The 12798-nt window shown below is 39.4% G+C and overlaps 1 protein-coding gene across 11 annotated transcripts in view; it reads right to left on the bottom strand.

The window, feature by feature from the left end:
* Window positions 1-5898: 5898 nt before the first annotated feature.
* SCUBE1 (signal peptide, CUB domain and EGF like domain containing 1) overlaps window positions 5899-12798 on the bottom strand; it is a 215800-nt gene continuing 208900 nt past the window's right edge. For all 11 annotated transcript variants that reach the window (XM_040545047.1, XM_040545042.1, XM_040545046.1 and 8 more), the window contains one exon: window positions 5899-12110. In XM_040545047.1, coding sequence (XP_040400981.1) covers window positions 11958-12110 — 153 coding nt within the window. In that variant the 3' untranslated portion in view covers window positions 5899-11957. The remainder of the gene's footprint in view (window positions 12111-12798) is intronic.

Here is a 12798-nt window from a genome sequence, read left to right as displayed (position 1 = left end):
TGTGGCCACTCTGTGCACAGGCTGGTGGTGCTGGGTCACGCTGTGCCTGCTGCTCTGGCTAGCCAAGAGCTGCTGCTGAGAACGCCTGCATTGTCTTCTTGCTGGGCTGTCTGCTCCAGGACTGTGCAAGTGGCTTTTCCTGCCAGCCCACCCTCAAACTGAGTCAGGGTCTGATTTCAGCGCTGTTCCTGCTGGCAGCACTGGGAGGGGTGCCCTACAGCCCTGCAAATGAAAGGCAGGAGCTAGAAGTAGGAATGTAGGGCCAGGAGCTGGTCAAGAAAGACCCAGATTCATGGGGATCAATCATAAGAGAATGAATGTCAACAGCACATTGAAGAAATTCCTCTTTGCCCATCTTGTGTAGCTGGACTGATGTTCTCTGTCAAATAACTACCCAGCACAGCAGTCCCTCTCTCCACATGATGAAAGAGCTATCAGGAGGCAGGTCTGTATGTTAGAGTTGTGACAGCTTGGTCAGGCACAGAGGGTATAAAGAGATGAAAATTGATGCCTGCATACTGTAACGATACACCACCGTTCTGCAGCTGAGGATCTAGCATAATACCCAGGTTGGATATCTGAATAGTAAATGCAGGCAAATCTTCCTCTTTGCCTGAGATGGTCTGCCCCACTGTGTTCTGTGTTCCCATGCTTTCACAGCACAAAGCTTTTACTAGGATGTCACTAGGAACACCTACCTGATTAAACAACAGAAGCTTGAAAAGTAGCTGTATTCCTGCCATGCTTCTCTAAGTTTGTGGATATTTTTGCTAATATTGTGGTTTGGAGAAAAAAAAAAGTCTGTGGTGGTGATCTTGCACTGATACTATAAAATGTGGGAACTAGGTCACTTACCAGTCCTCACGTGGATCTTGCTTACCACAAAAGCTCCCAAAGCCACCCTTCCCTCACCTCTAGCTCCACTGTACACTCAGTACAGGATGGCATATTATGTATGCACACACTGTCATACAGTTCTACAGAGCCTACATCATGTATGCCAAGTTACAAGACTTGTTTTTTTTGCATAGCTTTTGCTCAGTACACCAAATGTTATCTCAAGCAGTGCATGTTTACTACTGCTAATTTGAAGTAGTTGCTTGTTTACTACTGCCAGGTGACTTTATAAAAATGAGAAAAATCCCAGAAAATAAAATCATTTTTATAGTTAAGTCAACCTTTTTTAAAAAATTACCTGAAAAACAGTCAGTCTTTTTCCCTAAACAAACCAAGTAAGAAAAGTAGGATGTATTTTCATTTCTTTGTTCAGTAGAGTCACACTGAACATGCCCTGTCCAGAGGCAAGGGAATGTGATCCTGCTTCAACCTGAGATTTACATAATTCTTGTTTTCGCCAAGTGTGGGCAGGTGCTTTCTCACTGCTTGTTTGCACTTCCGTCTCACTTTGGGTAGGAGTTCTGGCTGCTGGCCAGCTGTCTGTGGTTCCAGGCTGTTCGGGTGAGTTTGCAGATCTGGGGGAAGGCTAAAAACGTTGCTGATGAAATCTAAGTAGTAACAAAACACAGTCAGAAGCACCGGGATTAAGAGCAGGTAAAACCCTGAGATGCAGAAGCAGTAGTAAGTGGGCTATTTCATGACTTTATCTAATGAGGTCTTGTTTGACTGCTTCACTCAGCGGCCCACCCCACTTTTTTGCTGGTTTTCCACAACAGGCATATCTCCTGGAGCAGGAATCAGTGTTTGGCACTCTCCCCTTTCACATCACACCACCTCAGCTGCTGGGCTGCACGGTGAGACTTTTGGGAGCAAACATTCCTACTCCATAGCATGGATCACCTGTGATACCAGGGTAGTAGTCCAGAGATACTGCTGGCAGCCCCTCGTTGTGAAAGTAGGCATTTCTGGGTAGTGTCTGTTAAGAAAAAGTTAGCTCCAAATATTATTCTGATTGTTTTCTTAGGAATAGTGACTAATTTGTGGTGCCTGAACAATGCAGCCTTCACTCAGGCAAGGTGCTTGTTGAATTGAATGGGTGCTTTATATGGGTGTTTCCGGAGGAGGGGGGGGAAGGCTGACCTTACTTGTGCTACCCCAGTGTGAAATAAGAGGATCTAGCCTTCCAGCGCTGTCTGTTGGGGGCCAACCCAAGCAGCCATTGTGCCTTTTGGTCACAGCAGTCCCGATGACTTACCCACCACTACCTCATTTAGTTCCTGCCCTGTAGCAGCCAAGAATTAGTCATGAGTTAGCATATGTGAAGCAGCATTTGCCCCCCAGCAAATATGACTAGAGTCTTGTAAGGTTTTGTGTCTGTCAGTTTCCATTTTTTTATGAATATTTGATCCTGAAAGGCTGATATGCTTTCCCCACTTTCTTTTCCTGTTGTTTTAGGTTAGAACAACTATGCATCTTTGACACAGTGTCACGAAAACCTTTTTCAGAAGGTGAGGATATAAGGGATGGAGGGGACCCTCAAAATAAAAATAAAAAGAATGTGAGAAAACATTACTGGTGCATTTTACAATAAATGCCTTAATATGTTATCAGTGAAACCATTTGCTTTCAGATAAACAACTTTCTCAACAGTAAAACTAGAACTTTTAGGACGGAAAGCTGAGATGGGGACTTAGATGAGAGGAACATCATTTGCTGAAAACACTCTATCACAGCTGTGTATCTGAACCTAAAACCTCATACATGCTGTTATAATGACACTAACCTTATTATTCTACATCAGGATAACAGTGATTTGATTACTAGTAACTTTTGCCTACCTGCTTTTGTGGAGGCATATATTTTTGGGAAGGTACTGCATCTCTCTAACTGCAAGAATCCCCAGAACAGCACTGACAGTGTTTTGTGCTCATGTGGCAAGACACCTGTGTGGGGGTAGTGACAGCAATCAGTTGTGAAGCTGCGAGCAGGACTTTGTGGTGAGCAACATAAGGCTTAGACAACAGTGGGGTCATCAGCTCAGAGCTTCAAACTGTAGCGATGCCCTGCCATGTAACTGCACACAAATGCTGCATGTACAGCTGCAGAACAGGCTTCTGCAAATACTATGGCTATAAGCTGAACAACTGAGAGAAGGAGGAGGAAAGAAAAAGAAAGCAGCCAGGATTTGGTTAGATGCACAACATCTGTCTGGAAGCTGTCAAGGGTCCTACACAAAACTTGTTTTCCATACCCTGGCTACTGCAGGTCTCTTCTCCTCCATGACAGTGGGGCTGCACTGTCCTGTTGTGTGCCTAGGCAGGAACTGAAGTGATGAGGGAAACCTACAATTTGATCTTGGGGCAGGTGTGCCGATGTGGGTGTGGAATCTGGAAAAAGCCCCAGAGAACAAGAGCCATGGAGGGCAGCTTGCAGGCAGATGTGTTTTGTTGGGTTAGACCCAGTTCCTGGCCACTACAAAGATCTGACAAAAGATGAATATCTCAAAGGTAGTAAGTAGAACAAATTGTCTGGCACAAACAATACTTTATTTCTTTGTGTCCCTCATGAAAAAAATGGCTACTGCATTTAAATAATGCACTGACATAACGTGCACTGGCGAGTGTAGGTGTTTTAATTTCACAGATGCTCTCTCACTGCTCAAGCAGCACTGTGGTGGAGGGAGGCTGCCCTCATACAGCAGGTGCAATATGAAAAAAATGCTTGCTGGGCAGCTCCAAGGATCTGTACCTCACATCACACCTGTGAGCAATATGACTTGCTGCCCTTAGTCCTGATACATGCTGCTGCACATCCGCAGCCAGGCCTGCAGTTTGTCTCAAGCTTCTTGGACATCTTCAGAAAGGCAGGTCCCTGCTCTTCTTATTTCTGTGTCTTGAGGCACACGTTGCATGTCATTTAACACATTACTTTTATAAAACTATGACCAGTATGTTAGGAATAGTGTTGTATACAGAGTGCAAGTGAGCTGGAGGTAAGCCAGCTGGATTGTGTGTTACTCTGCATGTAAAGTGTTAGTGGAGTGCAGCGTGTCTCACACCATGCATCAGCAGGCACGCAGTGGAGGGGGCAGTTGGTATGTGTGTCACCTTCGTGCTGGAGTGGTATGGGATGCTGAGGGGCTAGGTGCCCACGTTCATCGCCTTGGGCAGTGCTGAGGCTCTCCAGAGCTACTCAGCGAGGGATCTCCTCAAAAGATCATTAAAAAGTTGTGCGCGATAATAATGCCAACTCCTAAGTAAATAACACATGGCATAAAAAGCTAGATGGGCATTTATGGTGCTTTCTCTGGATTTATGCTTTAGCATAGAACCATTTTGTAGCAAAACCTAGAGCAAGAGCATCTATGCTTGTGTTGCCTGCCTAGTAATGACAGAAGAGAATTTGTTAGGGTTCTAGGCAGCAACAGTAAGATGTGCTTACAGGCAGGAGAAAGTAGACTGCAGCCCATGTTGTCTTCATGTGCTATAGGAGTTCAGGCATGGCTACACAAAATGGAGAAAGAAAATGCACTCTGACAGGGGAGTATCTCCTAAAAATGCACAGGGAATGATAATGATGTCTTCTTTGCAGCATGCAAAGAGGCAGAGACTAAGAAATCACTTATCATTCAACATGTTGCCAGTTATTATGATTGTACAGGACAGACACCCTCTGTAACATCAGGAATTGGTCATGGTTGATGGCTGAATAAAGAAGAAAGTAAATCTCTGACAAGTCTGCCTTCACTTACCTGCTGGGTCACTCAGGAGTGCTGTTCATCAGGCCAAGTGTTAAAATGATGTTTTGTGAGCTTGTTGGGAAGTCATGGCGAGATCTGGATTTTGCATAACTGCGATTCTTACCAGGCAATATTATTTCAGTAAACTAGAATCTTGTACTCAAATGCATATTGTCATGACTGCTGAGGTTTCAGTGGCTGATGTAGTTGTACACAGATACTTCATTACCAGAAATTAATTTGTCTTGCAACGACCTTTAGGAACTTTTGATTTCAGCTCTTCTGTCCTCAATAGGAGCTGACTTCTCTTATTACTCCTTCAGAGCTCTGAAGCTACAAAGACAGCTGAGCACCATCTGATGTTCTCCATCATGAGGCACTGTCTGTAGTCTGATAAAAATGATGATGTATCTTCTTGGAGTGTAATTAAGATAACTGCCAATATTACCTAAATGGATTGCTATTAGCTCGAAAAGGCGGTAATTGATTTTTGCAACCAGTCAGAATGTAGCTGTCTCTCTTTTTATGCCTTCCAAAACTGTCATAGTGACACCAATAGTCATCAGTCATACTGATAGAATTCATATCACGTACAACATATATAAAATCAGCAGAGCGTATTATCATACAATAAATGCTTTCTGTTAATGAGATAAACCACTTACAGAAGAGTATCAGTGGAATACCATGCTGCTGTGCCAGGCCTTCTGACTGTTCCCCAATAGGTGGCTGCTGTACTGCTTGTTCACCCTGCAGACTGCATTAATCTCTTAACAAGCACTCCTGAGTGACAAACCTCACCTTTTGTCAATTGACTTAATAGCAATTAATTCAATTGACAAGTAACAATTAAATAGCAATTAAGTCAATTGACAATTGCTTTTTGTCTGATCTAGCACACCTTAATGACATTTTGCACTTCTTGCACTGCAAAAGATTATTTAAATAATTTTAACTGAGCTACTGATGTCACTACAGAGACTCTTACTTTTCACTTTTTCTATTTTTTTTTTGCTTTGCACAACTCTCCTTGAAGTCTGTTTGGAAGGAACTCATTGTTCCAGCACTCATGTGCTCGAGTTGTTTGATAAAAAAGAAAAAGCTCTCTGTTGCATAAAGATACAAATTAGACTGAAATATATAAATGTTATCAAAAAGTTGATTTCTCTTCTGATTCCTGTTTATATTACACTGGTGTGTGGTACGTATACCTTGTATACCTCTTACATATACATGAATAAAATGGCAGGTGAAGATACCTATTCCCATTTAATGTTTATTATGAAAGTGATTTTAACAAAATTTTTATTACATGCTTCATTTTGAGCTTTGACATAGAAAACAAAGCTATTAATATACAGAGGTAAAAGGAAATGTATTTTCTTATAAGGTACATTTACAACATTTTCTACTATGAATCTGACAGTAGTGTTAAAATATTGGTAAAGCTTAGATCACTATTTTAGTTTCTAAGTATCAAATTTTGTACAGTTATTCACTGTCTTTGCTCTAAACTACCATGGTACATTTCATACGGGAATAGCTGTTTGTACATAATTTACATTGATAATAAAGCTTAGAAGTCGCAGCAGCATCTACAAGGGCTTAGTTCAAAACGTTACTCATGACCAGTGATTTAGACATAGCAAATTGGTACAGAAATCATTATTACACATCCAGGTATTTTTCCTCAAAATCTAGTCTACCAGAAATTCCTGCTTAATACATGATGGATGTGATCATAGTGAACTTAATGTAGGTAAAAATCCCATAGATCTCAGTGACAATTTTGCCTAAAAAATGCTTATGATCTCATCCAGTATGTTATTTTATCACTTCCGCTGCTACCTATGAGCACAGAGATACCATACCTTTCCTTGTCTTTATGCTATATTTGGTGATAATCGTTTGAATTCCCTTTTATTTCTGAATTTTGTGTTGTTTCTTACCCTAGTAAGAACTAGCACTAACTTTAAAATACATATTCTTTATATGCTGTGAAAATGGTAAGCACTTCAGAATGACACTTGATAGTCAGTTCTGTGAAAATTAGCAGGTTAAGTTGTCCCAGAAAATTCTTTCTATTATGCCAGTGAGACTGCAGAAATAAGAAGAGCAGTAGTCTGGATGGATGTATCTGTCTACTGACCACATGCCAGTGCCCTATAAGTACCTTTTAAATCATCTGTTAAGTATCTGCTGCTGTCAATGCAAATTAGCGGCCTTTCTAAGGTATAAAACATAGAAAACAATATTTACAAAATAATTTTAATTAAAAAAGTAATAAAAACAAACTAAAAAAGATATTTTCACAATCATTAAAATAAAGTTTAATTAAGCAAAGCCACTTCTTTTCCTAGATATTTAGAAATTCAGCTGAAGTTGAATTGCAGTTGTTTGTAGATCTTTAAACTTATCTCACCTTTCTGAATACAGATGGTTTAAATTATTACATCTAAAGGTACTTCTGTACATTTTACTCTTGTATATTACATATTACTTTTATAGATTAAAAAGTTTAGTGATGAAACAATAAATAAATGAAATAAACTGGAATTGTATATATTCAGATACTTTGATAACTATTTTTTTTTACTTTAAGAGTTTATTTCCCACTTTGTTTCTATTCAGATGAAAAGTGTTAGAATAAAACACAAGACTTCTCTCTGAATTCAAGTCTGATACCAAGGAATACGTTTATATTACCTTACAGAAATTTATTTCCCTTCTTCCATAAATTCTTAAGGGAGACGATTTTTTTTTTCTTCATTGCAAGTGCTTACAACAGTCTCTCATCCTAGAAAACTATTTTATTAACGTCTTAAAGTATTGAGAGTCTATAGAACCTCTCCAGTTACTACCATTCCTGTCAAAGAGTGGTTTTAAATTATGGAAAAAAATGCAACTACTCGGAATCATGACACAGTTACACGTAACAGCATGTTGCTCGTTCCCATCATGCAGAAAAGGGGAAACCGAGACTCCTGAGGTGGCTGAGGAATTTGCCACTGAATTCAGTTATTGAAGATTTCACTGCAACTTCATTTTTTTAAGAGCACTCAAAGGTATTTAGAGTCCAGACACGGGTGCTGTCACAGACCAGAATCATACCACTGCTTCTGCTCTTGAAGATTAGAACATGTTATCTACAAGATTAAAACTGGGTTGTTTGTACATAAGACTGATCTGAGAAATTTGAAATTGTTGTACACTTACAAAAGGGGAATGGGATGAGGTTTGACTTTCTTATTTGAATGTTTAATGCACATAAGCATGTTTCTTGTTCATGTGGCATCATCTGTTCATTCTGCATATAGACAGAGGTCCACAGATGAGCTGTTCTCTTTAAAAAACATCTGACAAATCAAAATGCAGACTCTGAGAGCTCTGCAACCAAACCTATCTTTACTTATGTTGGTCTAAAACAACATTAAGGTAAAATTAGCTTACTAGAGTAAGCTTACTTAAAGCTAACGTGAGGCTGATGTATAGGAAGGATTGGTCTAAATCTTCAGTATGTCTAACACACTGTGATTTCACTTTATTGTATGGGGGAGGCACAATAAGGAAATAATTTTCTTTTGAAAAGTCAGTCATCAGGTAAAAATCTAATACATGATGGAAATCTAATACACGATGGAATACATTCCAGAAGGCAGGGCAGGAAAATGGGCTGAAAGAAGACTTCAGTGGCTTTAAACCCAGTTTCAGGGACCTAAATCTTCAGGCAGTATAAATCTTACTGCTGCAGGTAAGATGTAGGCAGCAATCTCCTACTGAGCACAGAATCCCAGTGGTCCCTGTACTCAAGTGACACACACAAGCGCCTTGCTTACAGCAATCACTAACAAGCACTTTCACGGCATGGCTTAGGGCTTGATTAGCGACATCTGACTGTTGCAATCTCCTGGATTGCAGCAGGTGTGCAGGCTGTTATTTGGTGGCACATGAGAATGCTTAGGGATGATTCACCACCACCTTGCTAAGAATAAGTGCAGTATTTAAAGCAGGAGGAGAGATTTAAAATGTTAAGTGCTACAGGTGCAGCTTTTAAGGATATAGGCATTTGCAAATTGAAAATAAAAAGCTTGGCTTGTTTGTGATGCAGAATTGGGTGATCACCAATGGACACCCCTTCAGCCTTCCCAGAGTAACACAAATGTGTTGTTGAACCTATTCTGGACACAATGTGAAATTCTGCAACAATAGATAGAGGGAGGTATTTATTGAATATGCTTAAATGCACTATTTCACATCTAGGGTAAAAGCCAAAAATTTCTGCCATATGTCAATTCATTTCATGAAGCTAGTTTTCTTAAAGAAGGCAGTATTTCACCTTGTATGTTTTCTGATTTCTAAATTTATCTAAATCTTTTCCATAGAAAATGACATTCCTTGTTGTTATGCTGTTATAATACAGTAACAATATGCTCTCTAACTTCTTACAGTAAAAACACCCTATGCTACGTTAACAAATGAAGAGCTCAGCTCACCTTCTCTTTGGTGAATGCCAATTTCTGTAACTGTAAATCTAGTATGAAAAATCCTTATGTCCTTCTGAAACTGTTAAGATGTTCTTGGATAAGGTTTGTCAAAGCATTTTTTACTTTCAGAGCTCATGTAAAAATTATGTGCTGTCATAAAAATCAGCTGAAATTGGTTCAGAAGATCCTATATACCACTTGCCAGTATTTTTTTCACAAGAAATTTGCATATTCAGTGGCATTTCTATGCTAAGCTGCATGCAGTGGCTCGTGAAACTCCTATGTATTCAGAAGCATTTAACTGTATAATTTTGAAGGCTAAATTAGTCTCTTTCACTGTTCTCAGCAACACAAATTCTGCATTTGCTACAGAAGTCACTGAGTGCTCTGTCCTGACTGTGGAGTCCATGCCCTCATGTGGCTCCAGGGAGCATGGGCTAACACACACATCTGAAGTTGTCTGTCAGAATGAATTAGACAAAACAGAGTTTTTGTCCAATGTGGTTGTAATTGAGGGTGAGTTGTATCAGAACAAAACAAGGCTAGTTCTTTCTATATTCACCTCTCACAGCTGTACCAAGGTCCCAGTAACAGTGGCCACAACCAGGACAAGCCTGTGTTGTAGTTGCTGTGTGGCACTGGACTTCTCATGCAGCTAAGAACCTGGAAAATGTCACAGTGCTGCCAGTGGTTTATGGACCTTTCAGGGCAGTTACTTTCAGCCCTGATCTAAAGAGAAAGCTTAACAGCCTTTAAAACATAATCTGTATGGAGCTGTTACGTTTGGAAGCAAGGGTTAATATATAAATATATAGAGATTAAAGGCAAAGCTCTTCAAAGACTGCAGATCCACAAGTGAAAAAACTGAGTTGCTAGACTAATTTGAAACCATTTAGGCACAGAAAAGAAAAAAAAATCTTCTTCAACAGAAAAGGAAAGAAGGCAAGCAAAAATACAAGATGGCCAAGTAGAAAAAATCAACAAAGTATTTAAGGTATCTCTTAGAAATGGCGTATTCAACCAGTTGTAGCCAACAGAAAACAACTTTGTAAACTTAAACAGCACTTGCTCGAAGACAAAAGTTAACCGTAACAACACTTAATGTATGTCTTTGAGAGCATCCAAGGGTAATTTAAATGACAGGGTAGAGATAAAAAAAAAAACAAACAACAGTTATAATAGTCTTTTTCTGAAAGGATGTTGGCATGATAGTTAATTTATGCATGTCATAAACTTGTAGGATCAGAAAAGAAAATTATACAAAAGAGGAAGGGACTTGAAGATAAAGAGGCTACTCCCCCACTGAAATTAGCTTCTGTGTCAGGAAACAGGAGGAAACAGGATTTATCATCGTCTTAGCCCCCAGGCACCTGTCACTCTGTGAGGAAGGCCTGACCACAAGGCTAATGCTATCTTGCAGACTGTACAGTCCTCATGTTTGCCGAGGACTGTGGCTGCAAATTTGTGATAAAAGGGAGCGTTGGGTCTCTGATGCCTGCAGGGCCTGACCTCCAACTCATCTAACTGGGGTTCAAAACTTTGTCCCCCCACTGCCCCCTTGGAGCTTGGGCCTGCGGCAGAGGTATGTTCCAGCATTTTTGAGCTGGCAGATCTGACATTTCCTCCTTAGTAAGCTCCTCGCAGGTATGCTGTCCTCAGGGGTAACTCTGCTCCTCTGGGTATGAGGGGTGCCGAAGAAAGAGGTAATAACTGACCCTTTACTGCACAGCAGTTGCGTCTAAACAGATGTTAATTTTCTTGGAATAATACGTTAAAAGAGAATGCCCCAAAGTAAACCATTATCCTGTGTTATAAAACTCTAAAAGGCTTCAGTTTGGTGTTAACAGAAGTGACAAGCACTTGGAGAAGTCATTTAATCGTCTAAGCAAAGTTACAGATAGATACGAGTAAATAGTGTGTGTGGGAGTAAAGATTTAAGCATGAATAATATTTACAGTAACTAAAGATAACATTACTAATGTACCCACAAATAGAACTATATATTTATATGTTTATATATTGTACTTAATTAGATGCTCTATTAAGGGAAAGAAAAACAGAACACTACTTTTGTTGCTGTTGTTCATTTCTCATCTATCCTATTTTAACTGCCTCCAAAGGGACCGACTGTTGTATAGAATTCATTAGCTCAATCCATTTCAACGCTATTGCAGACAGCTGGAAAACCTCTGAAAAAGTTTAGAAGAGTACAGACAAAAACGTTAGGATATGGGACTCAATCGTACTTAATTCATAAAACAAAACTAAACATGTTTCTTTTTTTTTTTTCTTTTTTCCTTCCCTTTTGATTTCTACTTGGACAGAGGTTCCACTAAGCCACAAATGAGAAATAATGAAATTTAGATTGTTTTGTTTTCTTCTAAAGATTCAAATATAAACTTCAAGTGCAATTCAAAATCCAAGTATTATTTATACTACATACTCCTTTCTACAACAGAACTTATCGGCAGGTAGTTTAATCAGATTTGAATAGATGCCTTATTTGCTTTGCAGAAAACTACTTTTGAATGAAAAATAAAAAAATAGAAAGAATATTTTCTACATAATGTAGTTTTGAATGGAAACTGAAGATACACTAGTGCAGACACAAATTTTATCTTCAACTTAGATGCGCTCAGGGATCCACATTTTTTTTTTGTAGTAAAAATTCCATTTAGAACATTGGCTGTTAATGATTATAAAACATTGTAGGTATTCTTCAATATACAACTGAAAATAAAGACTGCAAAAAAGAGCCTTCAAATTACCAAATGTTTCTACTATGGAGGAGAGACAATATTCAACAAGAATGCAAAATAACCCCAAACTGAATACCACTATTTGTATGGTCGTAGAAATCTGGAAACTTTTGATCGCAGTAGCTTTATAAATGATCTTGGAAACATCTCTTTTGACTCTTGTGCTGTGTACTTGAAATAGTTTTGTGGATGTGCCAGTACATCAAAGAGAGCTTTAATCAGTTTCTTGTCCTACGAGACAGCATATATATTAGATAAAAATACTGTTTGGATTTTTTTTCTGCACGTCTTTTAAAATTAATGAACAACAATCTTTTTTTTTTTTTTCTTTTTGCAAAACTTGACTCTGGGTAAAGCAATATAAGGAAACTACTTAATGTTGTGTGGAATTTTACACTGATGAATCTGTCTACTGTGCCTTTTTTTAATTTTTTTTCCAGTTAGTGTTCCTGGAAGGTACGGAATTGAGCGGGTAGCAGCTGGGTTAACCACAAACCAGCTGTAGAAGATTGGCATTAGTACTGCAAGCTACCTCTGGCTGCCCTTCCAGCCTCTTTAATGCTGTTGTTCAGGGCCTTCCCTCCATGAGGGTAAGAGAAGGCTGGTCTCCAGCAACATTTATCTCTTTAAAGACCTTCTCCTGCACTTTGGTAAAACCTTGATTCAGAGAATCAGCTGAGCCTGTGCCTGAGTCTCTCAGCACAGGAGTTGAAACCTGAGTGACCTCAAAACTCTAGTCAGTGAGTATTTGCAGGGTTGGAGCAGGGATGGCCAGGAGAGCTGGCTGTTAATCAGCTCCTCTCCTTCTAAACTACACGTTCAGCAGGCTGAATTTGGCCTTCTGTTTCTTCCTTTTTTTTAGAAAAAAAAAAGTTTTCATTAACTAGTTGTTATAGGTGGCAGCCCAGCAGCCTTTCCC

This window comes from Cygnus olor, chromosome 1, assembly GCF_009769625.2.
Source record: "Cygnus olor isolate bCygOlo1 chromosome 1, bCygOlo1.pri.v2, whole genome shotgun sequence".
Classification (NCBI taxonomy): Eukaryota; Metazoa; Chordata; class Aves; order Anseriformes; family Anatidae; genus Cygnus; species Cygnus olor.
This window is presented reverse-complemented; position numbering and strand designations above follow the sequence as displayed.